This window comes from Suncus etruscus, chromosome 10 (genome assembly GCF_024139225.1).
Source record: "Suncus etruscus isolate mSunEtr1 chromosome 10, mSunEtr1.pri.cur, whole genome shotgun sequence".
Classification (NCBI taxonomy): Eukaryota; Metazoa; Chordata; class Mammalia; order Eulipotyphla; family Soricidae; genus Suncus; species Suncus etruscus.
This window is the reverse complement of record NC_064857.1, coordinates 75,591,761-75,614,963: the sequence shown is the minus strand read 5'-3', so window position 1 is coordinate 75,614,963 and position 23,203 is coordinate 75,591,761. Positions and strand designations below refer to the sequence as shown.

General features: G+C 40.4%; 1 protein-coding gene and 1 pseudogene across 1 annotated transcript in view; both read left to right on the top strand.

The window, feature by feature from the left end:
- Positions 1–20,789, top strand: part of POLI (DNA polymerase iota) — a 40,670-nt gene extending 19,881 nt beyond the window's left edge. The window contains exons 4-9 of the mRNA XM_049782154.1: positions 1,601–1,837; positions 2,402–2,580; positions 9,707–9,798; positions 16,213–16,343; positions 18,918–19,123; positions 19,870–20,789. Of these exons, the coding sequence (XP_049638111.1) occupies positions 1,601–1,837; positions 2,402–2,580; positions 9,707–9,798; positions 16,213–16,343; positions 18,918–19,123; positions 19,870–20,679 (1,655 nt within the window). The 3' untranslated portion in view covers positions 20,680–20,789. The remainder of the gene's footprint in view (positions 1–1,600; positions 1,838–2,401; positions 2,581–9,706; positions 9,799–16,212; positions 16,344–18,917; positions 19,124–19,869) is intronic.
- On the top strand, positions 14,523–14,601 carry LOC126021363 (uncharacterized; annotated as a pseudogene).
- Positions 20,790–23,203: the final 2,414 nt, after the last annotated feature.

Below are 23,203 nucleotides of genomic sequence, written 5' to 3'. Positions count from 1 at the left end.
ACTAAACTGTTTTACTTTTTTCCTTGACAAATCTATAGAAAAGTTGACAGAATAGTACTGTGAACATTTATTTAAGGTATTCCTTGTAGATATGTTGCCATCATTTTGCCACATTTGCTTAACTAGTTCTCTGTTGATTTGTTGGAAGTAAATTGCAGGCGGCAGCATCCTTGAGAGAGGGGGGGGAGAGAAGAGAGAGAGAGAAAGAGGAGAGAGAGAGAGACTGTGGTGATGGAGCTGAGAATTGAAGCTAGTGCTTCACTCTTGTAGGCAAGCATTCTGTTGCTGAGCTCTGCCCCCATCCCATCGCTCAGTATTCCTGAGGGGAAAAAGTAGCTCATGACTCTGATATCATTTCACACTTAAGAAAATGTGTTTCTATACATTTCTGTGAATTTTTCTTAAAAGCTTTCTTAAATTATGACCAATCTGAAACTATTTTAAAACCACATTATAGCTGTGGGGTTAAAGTTTAGATTCCTATCTTTAAAAACTAAAATTCTAGTTTAAAAGTAAATGTGACACTTATATCCTTACAGATAATGAATTATTCAAATTATTCTTTAGAATAATTAGTAGGATATTTTTGGGCGAGGTAGAGGGATCCGCTCAGCTGTGCTCAGGGAACACTCCAGGTGAGACTGGAGTGGGAGGGGAAGCTGTGGCCAATCACATGCAAGGGAAACATCTTACCCGCTGTACTATCTCATAAACCCCAGTAAGAACATTTATTTTTCACTGAATAGTAACTTTATTAGGTGACATGCAGCTTACATATTTCATTCACATAACAATATTTCAAGGCAGACACTAGCATTTCTGTTTTATAAGAACATTTTTTTAAATGAGAGATTAATTTTCATAATCTCAACCATTAAGCACACCTAGTACGTATTCATTTGCAAATATCCTTGAAATACGCTAATGGTAGTTTATAGAATTATTATATTTTTATTCTTAAACATTTTTTAAATTTATTGTGGTTACAAAGTTATTCATAGTTATTCATATACAATGTTTCAGAACCAGTTCCACCACTACTGTTAACTTCCCTCCAACAATATTCCTGAGTCCAGCCCATTCTACTACCCCCCATCCCAGACTGTCAGCATAACAGGCACATTTTTACATTTGGTTGTTAAAATTTGGGTCTCATGGGCCCGGAGAGATAGCACAGCGGCGTTTGCTTTGCAAGCAGCCGATCTAGGACCAAAGGTGGTTGGTTCAAATCCTGGTGTCCCATATGGTCCCCCGTACCTGTCAGGAGCTATTTCTGAGCAGACAGCCAGGAGTAACCCCTGTGCACTGCCAGGTGTGGCCCAAAAACCAAAAAAAAAAAAAAAATTGGGTCTCATGATTTCATTGTTGTTGACTCTGGCATGTATATTTAGTTTGTCCTTTCTCAACACCAGAAATGCACCCCTTAGCTCCTGCTCCTGTCATTTCATATGTGTCTTTCTCCTCCACCACTCAATTTCTTTAGTTTATGGAACAGAAAAAGAAAGACTGAATATAGTGGTGGTATAAAGCCTTGTACTCTTTCCAGACTAAGAAATACTTTGTGTGCATTAACTGCTAATGACATTGGTTGTTTTTATAGCTGTAAACCTGCATAACATCTCGCACCGCAGACTCGTTATTGGATCTCACCTTGCAGCAGAGATGCGGGAAGCCATGTGGAACCAGCTGGGTCTCACAGGCTGTGCTGGCGTGGCTTCTAATAAATTATTAGCAAAATTAGTTTCTGGTACCTTTAAACCAAATCAGCAAACAGTCTTATTACCTGAAAGTTCTCAAGATCTTATTCAGAGTTTAAATCACATCAAGGAAATGCCTGGTAAGTAATCATACTTGAGAATATATTTTCTTGTGTTTTTGTTGTTGTTGTTTTGGGCCTTTACCTGTTTGTTCTCAGAGCTTTCTCCTGACTTTGCACTCAGGTACCATTCCTAGCTGTGCCTGGGAAACCATATGGGATGCCTGGGATTGAACTCAAGTGGACTGCAGTTTACCTACTATACTATTGCTCTGGCCCCTGAAATAGAAAATTTAAGACAATTGAAATTCAAAATTGTGATATCATACCTCTCTTTTTGTTTATTTTCTTGTGGGCCACAGGAATTATTGGCAGTGCTCAGGATTTATTTTTGGCAGTATTTGGGGAACCAGATGTGCTTCTGGGACTGAGCCAGAGCTGGCCTGTGCAAGCATCTTAGTCCCTGTACTATCTCTGTGACCCATACTTCACATGAAATTTGAAATGAAATTTAAATTTTACAGTGAAATTTGAGCCTAACAAGGTGTTAAGTAATTTAAGGATGCAGTTGAATGGTTTGATACTGTTATAGTTTATTATAAGGAGGAGTTACTTTTAACAATCCATGCATTTCTTTGTGTTTAGGGATTGGCTATAAAACTACCAAACGGTTGGAAGCACTGGGTATCAGTAGTGTGACCGATCTTCAAACCTTTTCATCCAAGATATTAGAAAAGGAATTAGGAGTGTCAGTTGCTCACCGTATCCAGAAACTCGGTTTTGGAGAGGATGATTCTCCTGTGACACCCTCAGGACCACCTCAGGTACAAGAGAATGTTATTTATTTTGATTGAGTACAGGTTGTCAAATTATTTTTGCAATAAAGATAACTTATTTGAGGCCAGGGAGCTAGCACAGTGTCTAGGGCATTTGCTTTGCATGCAGCCAATCCAGGTTTGATCCCAACATTCTATATGGTCCCCAAGCACTATCAGGAATAATTCTTGAATGCAGAGTTATTGAATATAGAGTGAGGCCTGAGCATTGCCAGGTATGACCTCCAAAAACACACACAAAAATATCTAATTTTAGAAATATGATGTTCTTTTATTTGGGGTGGATGGAATCATAAATTAAAGTGCCTCAACAAATTTTCAAACATTAAGAACTTTTTCAAATCCTACATTTTAAGTTGTAAAACCAAAGTGGCTAACTTGAAACTTAATACTTTATTTTTTTCTGGTTTCTGGGCCACATGAAGTTCATGCTACAGTTGGTTCAGATTTTTAGTGTTTTAACAACTGTTCTCACTACTCCCACTACCATTGTGACCTTCCCTCCACCAGTGTCCCACCCATGCCTGCCCCTTAAGTTGGCACAAAGTAATTTACTTTTTTTTTTTTTAAGTTTTTGGGTCACACCCGGCAGTGCTCAGGGGTTACTCCTGGCTCTACGCTCAGAAATCGTTCCTGGGGGACCATTTGGGATTTCGGGATTTGAACCACCGTCCTTCTGCATGCAAGGCAAATGCCTTACATCCATGCTATCTCTATGGCCCCTAATTTACTTTTTATGCCTGTTGCAACATATATCTCACAGTAGTGTTTCTGAAGTCATTGTCTGAGGATTTACTGAGCTGATAGGTTCTGGTCGAGCCTTCTATGCTATTGTTTTCATTTATGGAGCCTAGTGGGTTTCTTCCCCACTTTCCCCCATCTGATTCTTTGTGCTCCTGCTAGGTTGTCAGTAACTAGGTTGCAGATGTTGCTTGATCCCCAGGACTGGGATGACTCAGCAGCGTAATATCTATCTCTCATTAGTCAGGGTTGTTTATTTGCCAGAGGAAGTTGGGTTTTGTGTGGGGCCCTAGGCCTTCTAGCAAAGCAGGGATTCTGCCTGACACTCTCCCCCAGAAACCTTCAGAGATCTCAGCCCAGAGACCGGGCCTGCCTGGGCTGACTCAGCTGCAGCATCTCTTGAATTTGAATTTGAATTGTCTATATTGCATAGATGAGGCAAAACATAACAAAAATCTTGTTTTCAAAATAGTTAAACAATTGATGAAATATAGAAATATTTAAGTCAACATTCTTCAACCTTTTGACTTGTCCTGCATGCATTATATGGATCAGCAGTTATAATCAGGATGAGCAGTGGTTTTCACCTTTTCAAAACCTGTGGGCCAATACTGGTACGGGGACTGGTTGTTGAAGAGCACTATATAATCACCCAGTTAACACTCCCCCCATATACATTATCCCAGTTTGCCTTCTTTACAAACCCTAAAGGCAGGTGATAATGTTGTGTGTTTGTACCTTTTGTTTGGGGGATGTACCTGGTAGTCTCAGTCACTGTTCCCAGATCTGTGCTTAGGGGTTGCTTCCAGTGGAGGTTTGTGGCCCATGTAGAGCCAGGGGTGCTGTTTGCAAAGGTGCATTCCAGCCCAGAGAACCCGCTTCTCTCTCCCGCTCCTGTTAATGCCTCCCTGCCATCTCCATTTCTTTTGAAAGGTCCGGAAGTCCTAATTTTAGCTGCCCGGCGCAAAGAAATGAAGAGGCTTATGAGTTCCAGCAGATGGAAGTCCTAATTTTAGCTGCCCGGCGCAAAGAAATGAAGAGGCTTATGAGTTCCAGCAGATGCTTTAAAAAGTGCTTTTAATACTGACCATTATGAATGGTCAGGGTCTATGAATTCCCACCAGAATCAAAGACCTCGTGGGTCCCTCGTTACCCCCTTATATAGGATGGGAAGTGGGAGGGGAAGAAGAGTCCTTGAGGGCTGGACTTCCGCTACGATAACACCAATGATTCGTGAGGTAGGGGTAGAGGTGGGGCCGAGGCAGTGACGACTTCCTTAAGGGGCAGGGCACCCACCAAGGTTGGTGGGGGGGGGGCTGATTTCCCTTTTCAATCCCCACTTCTTGTACTGGAGGCTTCTAATCCTAGAAGCCAATGTGATTTTGGGGCCTTTACTTTCTGATATTACTGGTCATAATTATTTGCATGAGCTAACCCTGCATGGGCCAATGGCTACCAGAAGTAAAAAGGCTTAGGAGGGGCCCCAGTAGGGGTATTAGATAGGGGAGAATTCCATGCCATAAAGACCATAAGGGACCATTTAATAGCTTTTTATCTTGGCCAGCTACTCTTGATGGTGCTTGATTCTGTTTCACACATTTGAAATTAACTTTTGTGAGAGTTTGTTATTTTTGTTTAGCCCCGCTAGTTTTGCTAGCCCTGTTAGTTCTGCTTTTCCAGTTACCAATTTACCTGCAACTTCTGAGCCCTACCAGTAGAGTGCTCAGACCTAGGAGTGCCTAAGAAATGTCCTGGGATGATGTTAATGTTGGGGAGCACTAATGCTGGGATGCATAAGCCAAATTTTTACCACATATTTATATCCGTTTCGGAGGTAAATACCCTGGGCTAGAGGGATCAGGCAGGACTTTTGAGCACTGAGTACCTTCTACCTGACCCAGGTTTACAGATTTGGTGCTGTTATGAATAGCAAACAGAAGATTTAAAGCTAAACGGGATTACCTTTTGACATAAGTACAGCTAGAAGAAGCAAAGGTTAGATTACCTAGTGAGACAGGGACAGCCAGAGGCCAATTCCCCCCACCCCCAAGAGGGAGGCAAAGGCTGAGGTTTTGCTTTACACACCCATTCTGGCCCCCCAAACACACACATGGGAAGTAGAGGACCGGAGGTAAGCAGTTCGAGCCCTTCCTTAGCAAGTGCCAGGGAGAGCATTTTCAGAGTTAGTGAGTGCATTAGGGCTGAAGTGTGCCCGCCAGACCCGTATCTTGAGAGGATCCTCAGTGTGCTTCACTTTTCAGGTTTTGGATGGAAGGCGTGAACCCAGGAAGCATGCAGTTCACCTTGACAGCAGTTCTTTTCACATAGGCTGTGAATTCCACAACGAAAATAAGGAGGTTTCTGCTTTCTTTTCTTCATTTTTGCAACTTAAACAGCTGTTGGGGTAGAGAGCCCTAAACTCCAGTTGCCTTTCCTGCACTGGGTTAGACAGAGATGAAGAAATTTTATTTTTATTAATGACTGTTTTACTTTTTAACATTACCAAGAGAAGCATAATTTTTGCTACCTGCTTTAACCTCTGGGATAGATAGGCATAATGTTATTCTTAGTAGTTAACTTGGCTTATTAATTTCTGCGGCCTTTATTTTCCCCTTATAGTTTTTTTTTCTTTGATGACCATTTTGCTTTAGAGATTTCATTACCCTAGAAGTTATTAGAGGGAACGTGGTCGAAGATCAATCTTCTGTAGCTACTTCAGGCTGACAGGGGACTGCAGTTTCAATCTCTAGATAGGATGAAATCTCATATTTCCCTAAAGGAGCAGTTAACTGGTTTACTTTTACAGTTTTAACACCTGAAAAGGATTAGATTAATTATACAGGGGAATATTACTTAACCCACTCAGGCCTTGGAGCAGTAAATAGCACAACTTGAATGGCATAGCTGTTCTTATTGTCTGTAATGATAGCACAAATTAATTAACAGAAAACAAAGCATAATAGCATTATGAATAAACAGTTTTGAGTTACTTCAGTTAGACTAACATTTGCATTTGCAATTTATGATTTGGTTTAATACAACTAGTAAGAGCATTTTTACATGAGTTACTTTAAAGAAGTGGGTTTTAAATTAGGCCCACTAGAATTTTAATTAGCTACCAAAAATGGTTTTTCTCTCCACCTTTACCTTGTACCTTACCCGGTATTTGAATAACTTGGCTTTTTTCTTTGCACATATACAGCACTGTTGGAGAAATCTCCATCTGGGGCACCCCCATTACTTACAGAGCTTTTTTGAGGATAGGTTGTGGACACTGCAGGTTTTTCACAGTCACTCAGGTTTGGCTGATGAGTTGGTCGGTTCAGCATGAGGTTCTTCTGGCTGGGCATCTCACCCTCTGCAGGAATTTTTAGAGGTGACTTGTCTGTTCCACTCCTCTCCAGGTTTGGAAGAGACTGACCTCGAATTCTCTTCTGAGCTTGAGGGAGAGAGCAGGGCCCACAGGCTGTGATAATCTTCTAGGAAAATCTTCAATTTCCTTACTCAGGCCATTTATTTCAGTTTCTCGCCGGTGCCTGCTTGTCACACCGCCTCAACTCCAATTATTCCTCTGAAAGAGGGCTTTGGGGTTTCCTTACTAATTTTTTTTTTTGATTTTCTGTTTGCATGAGGACTACTCCCCATGCAGAGAGAAAAGCCATTTGCTTGTATTCTGTGCAAAGCAACATGATGCCATGACATAAATGGTACTAAAAGGTTCTGGGAGAAGAGAAAAAGCAAATATTACTTAAATTACTTAGATAATTTTAGAATTTTTTTTCTGCAACGAAACATTTTATACATTTTCAAATAAAACCATGACCAATTTTATAAAACCTCCTGTGATACAAATATTAATGTTCTTGGTAACATATAATGAAAAATTGCAAAATAATATTTTAATTATGCTTAATTCTAAACACCAGCAATTTACGTTACACAAATTAATGTTGAAAACCAGAAAGAATGAATGCTTACTACTTTTGATAGAACATGCTTAAAAACATTTACATTTTTTTTAACCTAGAGACATATTAATAATTATTTAGATTGATTATACACATTTTTTATTACACATTTTTAATTTTTTTTACACCACTTTTTTTTTTGCATGCAAGGCAAACGCCCTACCATTCGGCTTCTTCTCTTTTTCCTCCCTTTTTTTTTTTTTTTTAAGCTTCGCCACTTATTCTTTTGCAGTGGTTCCGCTGCTAAAAATTTTCACGTGCACCGAAAAACAAACAAAAATAACAACAGTAATTTGCAACATTTTCTTATTAATTTTTTTAAGAAACCTTTAAGTTAGAAATTTAAATGCTTAAAAAAAATTTTTTTTTTGACTTCCAAACCATTTGCTAGATTTTTCTTTGATATGTAAATGACCTACATTCCTCAGCCAGGTGGAGCTGGGAGGACAATAGTTTGCCCTGGGGCGTGGTGAATTTCTTCACCACGTGGTGAGTTAAAAAGCATTTTTTTTTTTCGGCTAGAAAAAAAACGGCCAGTTGCTCTTTTTGGCCTGAACGCATGGCAGGATAGTTGGGGAATTGCAAAGTTCAGAAATTCTCCAGGAAAATTTATTCCCGATGGCCATTTGAGAAATCTGGGATTTGCAATTTCCAACACCCCCCGCCAAGTCCCTAGTGTGGACCTTGCATGCGCCAGCTTCCTGGTTGGGTGGGGAGCGGGTTAGGCGGGTTTCGGGCGCCCTCTCGCCGCGCCGCAGGCAGCGGGGGTTGCGCGTTTCGCTGCTGGGACGACTGACGGGCGAGGGAGACGCCGGCTCACCGGCGGTCGGCCCCTTTCCCCAGGGGTCGGCCCTTGAGAGGGGGTCGGGCTTGCGTCCCGTGGTTAGACCAAAAAAAAAAAAAACATAGAACACACAGACAAGAAACAGACAGACAAACAGACAGCGTGGCGCCACAAATAACCAAGCAAAATGCGTTCAAGTAATCTCTGCATTCCACAATAAATCCTAGACAGACAACTATGCCAATGACCAAGTTCTTGAGCTCCAAAAATCACAGACAGACAACCTCTTCAGCAGCTCGGAACGTCTTCCAGCTGCTCTTACTAAACCCCTGGGGTACCACCAGGGTCGTGACCTAAGCAGCCAAAGTTCGTCAACCTCTTGCCCATCTGGTATACGCATCAGATGGGGAACCACACACACCTGGAAACGCATCAGGTGGAAGATTCCTTAGTCACCCGGGGGGACTTTAACCCCCCTATGAAACAAAGTCTGCTTCTACTCGGTTTCCACATCGAGTAAAGAGCTTAAGCCACCACAAACTCAGACAGACATGAAGCAAAGCGCGCGCTTTCACACACACACATACACATCAGAACTCACCAGACACCTATTCATAACTCCGTGCCGGGCAGAATGAGGACTCCTGGCTGGCTCGCCAAAATGAAAGGTCCGGAAGTCCTAATTTTAGCTGCCCGGCGCAAAGAAATGAAGAGGCTTATGAGTTCCAGCAGATGCTTTAAAAAGTGCTTTTAATACTGACCATTATGAATGGTCAGGGTCTATGAATTCCCACCAGAATCAAAGACCTCGTGGGTCCCTCGTTACCCCCTTATATAGGATGGGAAGTGGGAGGGGAAGAAGAGTCCTTGAGGGCTGGACTTCCGCTACGATAACACCAATGATTCGTGAGGTAGGGGTAGAGGTGGGGCCGAGGCAGTGACGACTTCCTTAAGGGGCAGGGCACCCACCAAGGTTGGTGGGGGGGGGGGCTGATTTCCCTTTTCACTTTCATTCTCTCCCAATCTTTTGTGAGGATAAGGATTCTATCCTTTAGAAAAATTAAATAATTTTCTCAATGTTAATTTTTAACTAAAATCCTATAATGCCTCTTAGTGTGATCATACAACAGAACTTGGCGTTGGTATCGAAAGGTCCAGCAATCCAGATAACACTCCGACACGGAGAAATGAAGAGACGATTACTCAGGCAAAAGCTCAAGTGGGGTTCTTTATTCTGGCCTGTCAGGGTCTAATGTGTGTCCGTAACAGGACAGAGGCAAAAGACCACGTGGTGTTCTACGGTCCTTCTTATATACCATAAGAAGGGGGAGGGGGATGGAAGGGGTAGTGACGACTTCCTTAAGGGCGGGACATCCGCCAAGGTTGGTGGGGGCGGGGTAGTGATGACTTCCCTTTTCAGTATGAGAGCTTTGTACTTTTCTTTGACTTGCAGTGTACTTTGTAGAGGAGTATAGTAATTTGCAGAGTAAGAGTTAAAGTCAACTAAATGACTAAGAGGTTAGTTAGTAAAGATGTGTTGAATATTTATTTGGCAACTGTACTATTAAATGGATACACTTATTTGGGTTTATAATCATTCTTATTTTTGTTTCCTTGGTAGTCCTTCAGTGAAGAGGATTCATTTAAAAAATGTTCATCAGAAGTTGAAACTAAGCATAAGATTGAAGAACTACTTGCTAGTCTTTTAAACAGGTGACTTTCCAATTTTTCTGTATTTCTGAATAGCATATGGAAAGAATACTTGATATTTTGCCTCTAAAATGGACTGGAAAGTAAGTTAAAGATAGATAAGAAGAGATAATGTATTTGTCATTGAGCTTCTCTATGTGAATAAACTATTGCAAAGATAGTGACCCATACTCATAATTAAATGAACTTACCTGACTCCTTTGGTTGAAACTTTAGCAAACGTTTTGCTTAAACATGAATCTAGTAGTTACCTACGAAGGCTTTAGGGCTATCTCTGTAGCTCAGTGCACTGAACACAAGCTTTGCATGTGAAAGGTCTGAGTTCAAATACTAGCACTGCATAGACCCTGAGGAATACCAGGCATACTTGAGCAATGACAAGTGTGACGGCCAAATCCCTAAGTAAATAATTAAACATGGTTATCTTCTAGTGTCCATATATCTATGACTTTGGCAAAAATGTAGTTTTGTTTTTGTGAAGGGTAGAATTTTTCAGCTTAGTATCTCTTTAGCATTCTGGGCTTTGTTTTTTTTGGGGGTGTGTGTGCTGCAGATGTGTTGCGTCTCAGCAATTCTTGTGGGTCATAGTACTTTAATGAGAGGAAAACGGGTACATGAACGGATGAATATGAAATATGAAATAATGATGCCACACACAGTGTATGTGGGGTCAACACACTTCTGGCAGGAGTGCAACAAATTTAATCTTCAGGCAAGGGAGTATATAAAGGGAAAAAGAGGCAGTCATAACATGAAAGGTATGCAATGTACATTGTTTCTTTTTAGAACAAATACACATAGCTTTAGGTGGTTTGTAACCTTAGAATAGAATAGGTTTCAGTTAGGAGTCAAAGGATAAAAGGAAGGCTAATTTCTTACATATCAAAGTAGTTCCTGGACCTAGGTGTCATTACTGATGTAAATTAAGGGATAGTAGGAATCCTGGTTTTCTTCCTAATAACAAATATCCTTAACCTGAGGGAAATAGTATTCTAGCTAGGGACTAAGACCCACTTCCTATGATCTGGTAATAGAAAGAGATAAAACTTATGAAAGGGGTACAGAATAATACCTAGTAAAATAGCCTAATTCTACACTGGCCAAACCTGTTTGTTAGCAGGTATACAAAGTGACAGGGAAAGTCCCTGAGGCAAAATCATCTGCTGTGGTGCTCAAAGGCAAGGAGAGAAGACCATTGTCTTGAAGATGCTAAGTTTTGACTTGGCCTTTGGAAGTAAATAGGCTGACAGAAAGAGAGGTAGCTGGGTGGACTTTGAGTTGCAAATATACTAAGCCAGTAGGGCACTTCTAGCAGCTTTCTTTGGTACTGGAATTTCTTTATGACTGCAAGATAACTAAGGCCGAATTTCTGTAGTTAGCAAAGGAGACAAAATCAAATAACGGAAAAGAGAAATATAATGTCACAGCCATGTCAGAAATATAGCCAGTAATCCACGCAGGGGTTATGATTGACTTCTCCAATGGGCCTTCTGGCTGAAATATTTCTTGGGGGGAAAATTAAGCACTGCACCAGGAAAGCCAAAAGACACATCTGGAGTGTGCTTCCCTAAGTAATGGAGACATGCATGCTGCATTGACAGGGGTGGGGAGAAATCTGAGCAGTACTGGGACTCTTCCTTCATGGTGATCCAGAGCCCATGCAGTGCCAGGGATTCTGTGCCCACCAGTCACAGACACTCCAGCTCTGAACTGTCTCCTCTGATGATAAAAGTTTCTTTTTCTTAGTTTAATTATTGGAATTTTGGGCCACACCCCATCTGTGCTCAGGGCTTATTTCTGGCTCTGTTCTTAGAGATCATTCCTGGCATGGCTTTGGGGAACTATATAGGTTACCTAGGATTGACCTGGGTTAGCTGTATGTAGAGTTAGTGTTCTACTACTGTACTTGATCTCTCCAGTCAAGTTTTTTCTTTCTTTTTTATAAATTAAGATATGTAAATTGCATTTTAAAACCAGGAAGAAGTCTTTTTTAAATATCTTTATTTAAACACCTTGATTACAAATATGATTGTAGTTAGGTTTCAGTCATATAAAGAACACCCACCTTTACCAGTGCAACATTCCCATCACCAATGCTCTAAATCTCCCTCCTCCCCACCTACCTGTATTTGAGACAGGCTTTATACTTCCCTCATTCATTAACATTTTTATGATAGCTATCAGTGTAATTATTTCTCTAACTGCACTCACCACTCTTTGTGGTGAGCTTCATATCGTGAGCTGGACCTTCCAGTCCTCATCTCTATTGTCTCTGAGAATTATTACAAAAATGTCTTGTTTTTCTTAAAACCCATAGATGAATGATACTATTCTGTTTCTATCTCTCTCCGTCTGACTTATTTCACTCAGCATAATAGATTCCATTTATATCCATGTATAGGAAAATTTCATGACTTCATTTCTCCTATGGCTGCATAATATTCCATTGTGTATATATACTGGGAAGAAGTCTTGATTTTCTCCTGTATCAATTCTAAGTCTTTGTCCTTGGTCTAATGACTACTTGCTTTTTTCTTTTTGGGGGGAGGGGCAGGGGTTTGGGTCACACCCACTGGTGCTCAGGAGTTAATCCTGGCTCTGTGCTCAGAAATCACCCCTGGCAGGCTCAGGGGACCATATGGGATGCCATCCATCCTGTGTTGGTTGAGTGCAAGGCAAACACCTTACCACTGTGCTATCGCTCTGGCCCCAGCTACTTGATTTTTGTTAAGGAATACGGCAAGCAAGGAAGAATAACTTTGTTACAGTTTCTAAATTTATATTAGTATATATTAGTGTATATATATTTGTGATGGCTGAGGATAGGAAATCATTAATAAAAAGCAGAGGAACAATTATTATATCTTTTTTTTTTTTTTTTGGCCACACCCATTTGACGCTCAGGGGTTACTCCTGGCTATTCGATCAGAAATTACCCCTGGCTGGGGGGGGAGGGACGACCATATAGGGCGCCAGAGGATCAAACCTTGGTCCATCCTAGGCTAGCACGTGCTAGGCAGATGCCTTACCTCTAATGCCACCTCTCCAGTCCCAATTATGTCTTTTTTAAAAATCTCTGATAAAAAATGGCATAAGCTGAAGGACCAAATGATGAGGTTATTTGTAAATGGGGAGTATGTGATGTGGAACTGAAGCTGTACACTTAGAAAGAAGCTTCGGTGAGGGCAATCAGCTGGGGTGACTGGAGGAAGAGTGAAAGCGTCAGCTGAGTTGCACACTTACTTTGCTGCTACTCCATTGTAATTCTGTATATATTTTTCAGTTCTCCACTAGAGAGTTATACTTTTTTTTGTCCCTCCTTGATGTCTAAATGGGGGTCCCTTGATGTCTCTAAATGGGTACGAAGGCCTGAGAAGTTTTGCATAGGTTTGATGTGATGAAGCTAGGCAGGCTAGTTGTGACTAGAGAAAATGGTTTTGCAGAAAACAGAAGTGAACTTTCCAGCTACTTCAGCCTTTACACGTAGTGGGGGACTCATGTCTTAGTCGAGCTCTACTTCATGTAGTCTGTACTGACTTAATGATACAGATTTGGTGAGATGACTCAGGCTGGCTTGTGAGGAAGACAGTGAAACTGGGTCATCTCTTTTGCTTCAGCTAATTATAAGCCTACTATAAAATGCCTAGCCATTGGAAACAGAGGCAAACCACAGGAAGTGTACTTTTTATAGGCTTCTTTATTTGAAGACTCAATAAGAAAAGAGCCAGTTCTTTTTGTTTGTTTGTTTGTTTTTGTTTTGCTTTGGGATCATTCCTGTCTCTATACTGAAAAATTACTCCTAGCAGGCTTGGGGACCAGCCATATGGAGTGCTGGGGATCGAACTCAGCTCAGCCACATGCAAGGTAAATGCCCTACCTGCTGTGCTATGGCTCTGGATCCTGATACAGAATTTTTTAAACTTGTGAAATGATATCACCATTTGCCCATATTTATCTGCTTTTTATTCCCTCCCCCTTTATAAGTGAGAACATCCAGCTGTGCTCAGGGTTTACTCCTGACTCTGTGTCAGAGATCCCCCTTGGTGGCATTGAGGGGGGACCATGTGGGGTACTGGAGAATTGAACCAGGGGAAGTGTCCTACCTGTTGTACTGTTTTTCAAGCCCCTTATTCCCTCTTTAATGCCATCGCCCCTTATTTCAGTGTATGAGATGTAAATTCATGTCTCCAACTGTCAACATCTTTTTGTGTGTTTTCCTTCTAAAATATATACATAATTAATACAATCTGAATGACTTGTATAATTTCTCAGTGTGGGGGAAAACCTGGTGGTATTCAGGACTTGGGTGTTAGTCCTGGATGTACACATGCGATCAGGTGATACTTTCATAAAATACAAGTATTTTGTCCCCTCAAAATTACATTTTTTTTTTTTTTTTTGGTTTTTGGGCCACACCCGGTAACGCTCAGGGGTTACTCCTGGCTATGCATTCAGAAGTCGCTCCTGGCTTGGGGGACCATATGAGATGCCGCGGGTTCGAACTGCAGTCCATCCTAGGCTTGCGCTGGCAAGGCAGACACCTTACCTCTAGCGCCACCGCGCCAGGCCCAAAATTACATAATTTTTAATCCAACTCTAATACTGCTTTAAGACATTTATACTACAGTATAATTTTGTCTTTCTAGTATGTCTTAGTTAGCAAATGTTCTTCAAATTGCAGGACTTCACAGATCAAGTTTAATAGAAGATATTTAAACAACATGTTTATTGCTTCTCGGCCTTTTGGCTAAGATCAAGTGTAGTAAACAACATGTTTACTAGAACTATTTAAATTACATAATATTCTCAGTAAAGCAACAAACAAAAGTTTTGTGATAAAGGATTATAAAAATAATCTGTTTGCTAAGACACCTAAAATGATCAACTATAAATGTTCTAAATCTGGGCACGTTTAATAACATGTTTGTCTTTAATATTATGATATTTTAATGTATGCAGTTACATTTAAAAAGCTAAGTTTATAATGCATATATATAGAGAGAGCACATACACTTAACATGCATCTATGTAAAAATATTCCTTTTTTTTTTCTTTTTTGGTTTTTTGGGCCACACCCATGATGCTCAGGGGTTACTCCTGGCTATGTGCTCAGAAGTCGCTCCTGGCTTGGGGGACCATATGGGACGCCGGGGGATCGAACCACGGTCCATCGTACGGTAGCGCTTGCAAGGCAAGCACCTTACCTCTAGCGCCACCTTCCCGGCCCGTAAAAATATTCCTTAATGACATTTTCTTTAGTAAAATTTTTGTTTTGGGGCAATACTTGGAAATGCTCAGGGGTTACTCATTGATCTGCACTCAAGAATTACTCCTGCAGTACTTGGGAGACCATATGGAATACCAGGGATTAAACCCGGGTAGGCTGTGTGCAAGGCAAGTGTCCTACCTGCTGTACTTATTATCTGGTCCCGATAAAGAGATTTTTTTTTTTGGTCACACCCAGCAGCGCTCAGGGGCTACTCCTGGCTGTACACTCAGAAGTCGCTCCCGGCAGGCTCAGGGGACCATATGGGATGCCGGGATTCGAACCACCATCCTTCTGCATGCAAGGCAAACACCTTACTGCTTTGCTATCTCTCCAGCCCCCCAGTAAAGAGATTTTTAAAGTGAATTTTATAAGTCACTAAAACTTTGGATTTATAAGCAAAACAAAAACATTTTGGATGACATAGATATTGTGATATATAGATAAGTACTTTGCTTCTTAAACATTGTACAAGTGATCATTAGGGTATTATTCTAATATGCCATATAATGGTGATATTACTGACTTCATTGATCTTTGGTTAGTGTTTTTATTTAGCAAGGGTAATTTCCTTATTTTGGGAGGTATTGGAGTGATCATATGGCGGGTAGGGTATTTGCCTTGCATGTGGCCAACCCAGGTTCCATCGATCTCCTATACCCATGTGGTCCCCCTAGCATTACCAGGAAAGACCTCTGAGTTCAGAGCTAAGTGTAAGCCCTTAATGTTTTGGGTTTTTGTTTGTTTGTTATTTTGGCCACACCCAGTGATGCTCAGCGGTTACTCCTGGCTATGTGCTCAGAAATTGCTCCTGGGGGGAGAGGGGAGGGCGGCTTTATGGGACGCCGGGGGATTGAACTGTGGTTTGTCCTAGGCTAGTGCGTGCAAGGCAGACACCTTACGGCTTGTGCCACCGCTTCGGCCCCATAATGTTTTAAATTATGTTTTGGATTTGTTTTTACTAATCTTTGCAGAAATTCTGAAAAAAAAATTGAGTGCTTTCTATGTAAGACATCAGGTTTTTAATGTACATGTACTTTGTAAAATTTATATAGGCTACTCAGGCTCTTTACACACTTTCAGATAAATGAAGTGTTTTAGACCACTGAGCAAATCTTTCTGTAATATTTGCTAATTTATTGCATTTTCAGAGTATGCCAAGATGGAAGGAAGCCACACACTGTCAGACTAGTAATTCGTCGGCATTCGTCTGGGAAGCACTGGAACCGTGAGAGTCGCCAGTGCTCTCTTCCCTCCCATGTCATCCAGAAGTTAGGGGCAGGTACAGACTAGCTATCTAATGAATTAATTGGCAAATTGAGCTCTTAAAAGAAAAGAAGACTTTGACTTCAAAATGTGATAAAAAGTTGGAGGAGGGCCTTCACTGGGAGTGCATTATAAATAAATATCTTTATCCTGTTAGACATTTTCACTGAGAGCTTTAATTGATGCTTTTTAAAATGAGAAATGTCTCTAAGTCTAGTAAAAACAAAACTATTCTACTGCACAAGATAACTTAATGGCTAGACTATTCTCATTTGGGGAGCTATTGTAAAAAATGTTAGTGTGAACATTTACATGCTAGTCATTGGGCCAATATAAACTTTCCTTCATCTTAAGTAGATTTTAGTGAGTGGGAGTGTTAGATGGTACTTTATTCAAAGTGGGTATAACAAGTTATGTTCTTACCAACATAACTATGAGGGTTTGTCTTTGGTAAACCTAAGGTGAAAGCTATTCTCTTCTTTGTTTTCTTTTAAAAACTTTTTACTTTTGGGGCTTTGTTTTGTTTTGGTTCTATACCTGAGGCTTTTGTCTCATCAGACCAAAGACACCAGCTCCTCACACTATCTCTTTGGCCTATAAATATTGGAATTTTACATCTATATTCATCTTGAGTTATTTTTTTTTCTTTTTGCCACATCCATCATTGCTCAGGATGTATTCCTGGCTCTTCACTCGGAAATCACTCTTGGCAGTGCTTGGAATCATATGGGATGCTAGAGATTGAACCTGGGTCTATCATGTGCAAGGCAAGAATCTAACCTGCTGTACTATATTGCTCTGGCCTCCTTGAGTTAATTTATTTTTTTTTATTTGTGGCATAAGATAAGCATCTTATTTTCTTCTGGATGTATGCATTTAGTTGTTTCAACAAAATTCATAGAGGGTCATTTCTTTTTATTGATTTATACACCTTAGTAAAAAAACTAATTGACTATAAGTGTAAGCATTTTATTTCTTGTTCTTCCTTATTTATTGATCTGTATATTTATTTTTAGATCAATTTTATATAGATTTTCTTTTGTAGAAGGGTGTTGGTGTTACATCCAGTGGTACTCAGGGCTTACTCTTGATTCTAAGCTCAAGGATACTTCTGGCAGGTCTTGAGATACGGGATGCCAAGCATTGAACCCAGGTTGGCAGTATACAATGCAAGCTCCTTACCTGCCATACCAGTCTCTTTTGGCATACTTTTAAAACAAGCAAAAGTGGGGTCGGAACAGTAATACAGAGGGTAGGGTGCTTGCCTTGCCTGCAGATGACTCAGGTTGAATTTCTGGCATCCCATATTGTCCTCTGAGCCTGCCAGGAATGATTCCTGAATGTAGAACCAGGAAGTAACCCCTGAACACTACTGGGTTTGGCTCAAAAGATAAAAAGAAAAGAAAACCAAACCATCAGATTATCCCCAGTCATGCGTGGGGATACTGAGTCTGGCAATAGAAACCTGACTTTTCACTAATTAGGGCTACCATGGCCATGCTGATGGTGCTGGGATGGTCATGTAGTCTCAGAGATGGAACTCAGGGCTTTGTACATGCTAGACTTATCTCTGTTCTTGTGCTCTTCATCCATTCCTCTCACTTTTTTTTTTTTTTAACTTCTTTTTGTGTGTGGGGTGCAGTTTAGGCCATAACTTACATCTGGTGGCTCAGGCCATTATATGATGTGCAGGAGAATCAATCCATGTCAGCTGCATACTAGGGAAATGTCCTACCTGTTGAATAATCATTCTGGCCTCTCTCTTACTTTCTTAAAGAGCTTTTAATAGATTAATGCTTCTCACTTAAAAACATATTTTATTGAAGCCATTGTGATCTACAAAGTTCTTAGTTAGGTTTCAGACAGACAATGAGTCAGGGCCAATCCCACCACCAGTGTGTCAAACTCCCTCTACCATTGTTCCCAGAGGGTATCCCATACGACTTCCCCTTACCCTCAGCCTGCCAGTATAATAGGCCATTTAAGTTCTGTTTGTTAATATTTGGGTCTCATTATTTCATTGTTGACTTTGGCTTGTATATTTAGCTCTGTACTTTTTTTTTTTAACAACACCAAGACCACTGAGACCACTTGGCCCTTGGCCCCATTATTTCATATTTTTGTTTTTTCTCTGATGCTTCTCATTTTATTTGCTTTTTTTTAATTTCTAATTTCTCCAAAAATGTCATGGGTTTGGGTTTTTCTTTGGACAATTTCATTTAGTTTTGTGAAAAGATTTTCTCACCTATCAGTTTGCCAGAATCACAAATAAGTAATGTCAAGACTTTCTGGGCTGGAGATACAGGTGCTCGATGGATTCAACACATGTGGGAGGCCCAGGTTCCATCTCTGGCACTTCTTGTTCCACAGAATATGTCAATGAATGAACTCTGAATACAGAGCTGGGAGCAGCCCCTGAGCACTCTGAGTATGTCCCTCAAACCACAATAATACTACTAATAAAATTAAATAATAATATCAAGTTTTCCAGTGATACTATTTAGGATTTTAATTTCTTAAAGCAATATAAATGAGATGGAGTGCTGAATATTTATTATGCATTTTTGATGTTGTCTTCTTCAATATCTAGGCAATTATGATGTCATGACCCCGCTGGTTGATATTCTCATGAAACTTTTCCGGAACATGGTGAATGTGAAGCTGCCGTTCCATCTCACCCTTCTAAGTGTGTGCTTCTGCAACCTGAGAGCTCTCAGCCCTGCTAAGAAAGGGACAATTGATTCTTACTTCAATTTGTCACAGTCATCAACCTCTTGTTCTGGCAAGCGCAGTTTTGTAAGTACATGTCAATCCTAATTGTGTGGTTATACTATAAATATTAGCTTAGTTTTGTGTAATTTTTTTTTTTTTTTTGATTTTGGGCCATACCTGGTGACGCTCAGGGGTTACTCCTGGCTATGCACTCAGAAATCACTCCTGACTTGGGGGACCATATGGAACGCCAGGGGATTGAACCGTGGTCTGTCCTAAGTCAGCCATGTGTAAGGCAAATGCCATACTGCTTGTGCCACCACTCCAGCCCCCAAAGTCTCATGGTGATTTTTATCATCTCTAGCTATTTGGAACTGACCAGAATAATGGAAGTTAAGGACTAGGAATAGAAACATGTTGGTCAGATATTAAGTAATGGCACACTTCAGGATGATTATTTAGAATATAATCAGGCAGGGGCTGGAGTAATAGTACAGTGGTAATAGTATGTTTTTCTTTAACGTTGCCATTCTGGGTTTGATACCTAGCATCCCATATGATTTTCCAAGCCCTTATAGAAGTGATATATGGGCATAGAGCCAGGATTAACCCCTGAGCACTACTGTGTGGCCAGGAAAAGAAGAAAAGTAGACAGGGGACAGATACATAGTTCAATGAGCTAACACAGTGCTTTGTACATGGAAAACCTGTGTTGCAGCCTTGCCACCACATGGTCTCCCTAGCACTTCCAGGAGCACCCCCTTAGCACCAAGTCAGCAGCAATAGCCCACAGGCTTTTTAAGCTTAAACTTAAAACTTTCATTTTCTAGAAAATGAAAGACATGCACAGGGAGGATATTTCCAATGATAAAGGACCGAACTGGGAATCACAACCAACTGGAAGAACTGAAGGTACAGGATCTGGAGAATCTCCACTTGAGTCTACAAACTTTTCTAAAGAAAGAGACAGCCATAGATTTCCACTCAGCTGTCTTCCTGAGGGTGTGGATCAGGAAGTGTTCCAGCAGCTTCCAGTAGATATTCAAGCAGAAATCCTTACAGGACAATCCAGAGAGAAAATTCAGTTGAAGGGAAGTCTGAGTCCACAGCATGTCTCTAGAGGAATATTATCTTTCTTTCCTGCGAAGAAGTTGCAAGATAGTCCTTTAAACCATAGAGATAATTTATCCAGTAACAAACAGATCTTGTCTGTATCTCCCTGTGAACCAGGAACTTCAGACTCAGCTAACAGTAATTCCTCATATTTGTCTAACCGAAGGGATTATTCATTCTATTTAGACAGTCAACTAAAAGATGAAAAAATGAGTCAAGCATCTCCGGGATTTTACGCTTCAAATACAAACCCTGCTGTGACTGCTTTTCATTCTACTCTGAATTTGCAGAGTGAGCAACTTGCTTCCCCAAACTGCACTACAGATAATCATACACAACCTAGAACCACAGTCTCTCATCAGGAAGTACCTGCAGAAAACAGGAAGCAAGAGCCAACGAAAGAGAAAATTACTTTTCCTTCTGATATTGATCCTGATGTCTTTTATGAACTACCAGAAGAGGTACAAAAAGAACTATTGGCCGAATGGAAGAGAACAGGATCAGGTCTCCAAAGTGTACATAAATAACCATTTTCAGAAAAAACACACTAAAAAGTGATGGCAATATCAGTGTTCTCAGATGAGTTAGTTCTGAACCTAGAAGGAACTTCATTCTATGTTAAGAAAATGGACACCAGAAATTTACAGCAATAGATCTTTAAGAACGCTTGATAAGAGAAATTCATTTCTTTTGAGTCATTCTCTCTAAAAGTGATGGATTAAATTGTATTTTTATTTTGCATGAACGTAAAAGGTGTCTATAGATAATCCCATGACAATATATTCCAAGGGTAGAGGAACCCTGTATCTCTTAGACCAAGGGGATTCCCGTTTCGGATGACCCCAATATTTACTGTGCCTGTGCAAGGGCGGGGGGGAGAGACAAAAAACACTAAATAATCCTTTTTTTATTTTTTATTATTTTTTTAATCTAGTTTTTGTCAATTTCTTTGTTTTGGGGTAGATATTGAAGTAGTTGTCCATTTTTTTTTTATATATATTTATCTTTTCTTCTTTTCTCTTCTTCTTCTTTGCGCCTTGTCATATTTCCTATCTCAAGACCATGGCAACTATGTGGTGCATATTTTTATTGCTGCAGTGCTCACTGGATAGCTTATTTGATTCCTCTTTTTGAACTGTTGTGGTGTTTCACCTTCTTCTTTTCCCCTTCGTCCCACAAACCAAGGATGAGAGCCTCTAGAATGACTCTCCTCATAGTTGGCATAGTCGACTTTTACCCCATTATATTACTTTTCTCTTCCTCAAACAAAACCACATAACTTGAACTTTCTAGTCCCGCCTCCCAGTTAGAGGGGGCAGTAATGGAGGCACAAGACCAAACAGTTATAAGACCACTAAGTAATAAACTAGACACAGAAGGGACCATGCATTCTAGCAACCCCTGGCGGGGGGAGAGTGGAGGATATGGGAGGCAGAATGGGAGCGGATGTGGGAGGACAATTTGGTGGTGGGAATTCCCCTGATTCAGTGTAAATATGTACCTGGAATATTACTGTGAACGATATGTAAGCCACTATAATTAAAATAAAAATTATATTAAAAATTCTGTTTTTATTTTGGAGATGAGATTTAAGACTTTCAGAATCACAGCAAATGTACAAGTTAATAAGGTGATGAGTGTTCCCTTTCTCCCATGGTTATCATTGTAGACTCCTTTTGCCTGACCATTTAAAACTGGACATACAATTATGGATATTTTATCATTTAAAAGATGTAGATATTTCTCGAATGCAGCTAGAACATCATCTATCCCTTAGATCTTGTATGGAGGCTCCTTGTTCTCAACTTTATGATCGTTGCCAGTATATCCTAAAGAGCTGCTAAACTGAAGGTGCAGAAATACAAGTAAAATGTAGCTTTAGAATATAAGTAAGCAATTTCATCTAAGTTTTTAAGAATCTGACGAATCTAACAAGAATTTTTAGCAGTGAGTTTGGCTTGATAACTTGGAGCAGGAACATCAGTTATTCACTTTGTTAATATTCATTAATCTTCATTTTAAAACTGTATTTACAGTAGAATTTTCTGTATGTATAGTATTCTAATAGAATAGTTAAATATACATTAGTGCAATATATCACTTTTTTCTTTTTTTTTGGTTTTTGGGTCACACCAAGTGATGCTCAGGGGTTACTCTTGGCTATGTGCTCAGAAATTACTCCTGGCTTGGGGGACCATATGTAATGCAATTTGAACCATCGTCGGTCCTGGGTTGGCTGCTTGCAAGGCAAACACCCCACTGCTGTGTTATCTCTCTGGCCCCAAGATATCAATTTTTTTGTTAGTTTGTTTTTTGTTTTTGGGTCACACTCGCCAGCACTCAGGCATTACTCCTGGCTCTACGCTTAGCTTAGAAATCACCCCTAGCAGGCTGGAGGGACCTTATGGGATGCTGGGATTCAAACTGGCCATCATTTTGCATGCAAGGCAAATGCCCTATCTCCATGCTATCTCTCTGGCCCCAAGGCATCACTTTTTAAGAAGATGTTTTGTTTAAAAATTCAAATGATCCTTGTAATAATTTCAGCCAGATATCATTGGACAGTTGTAATTGTTTTTTAAAAAGATGGCAAAGGGGTCTTGAGGATAGGTTAGTAATCTTGCAGTATATGAGGTCATGGATTTGAACCTCTGAACCACTCAAAAAGGGGCTGTAGTAGAAAGAACTGGGATGTATATTTTGCCTGAAGAAGCCCTGAGTTGTTTTTTGTTTAATATAAATCTTAGGGCCGGAGAGATAGCATGGAGGTAAGGCGTTTGCCTTTCATGCAGAAGGTCATCGGTTCGAATCCCGGCGTCCCATATGGTCCCCCGTGCCTGCCAGGAGCAATTTCTGAGCATGGAGCCAGGAGTAACCCCTGAGCACGGCTGGGTGTGACCCAAAAACCACCAAAAAAAAAATCTTAATTTAAGCACCACAATTACAAGCATGTTTGTAGTTGGGTTTCAGTTATAAACAGAATACCTCCCTTCACCTAGCACCTCGTAGTCCCCTGGGCATTGCTGGAAATGACCTCTGCCTCAACTTCAT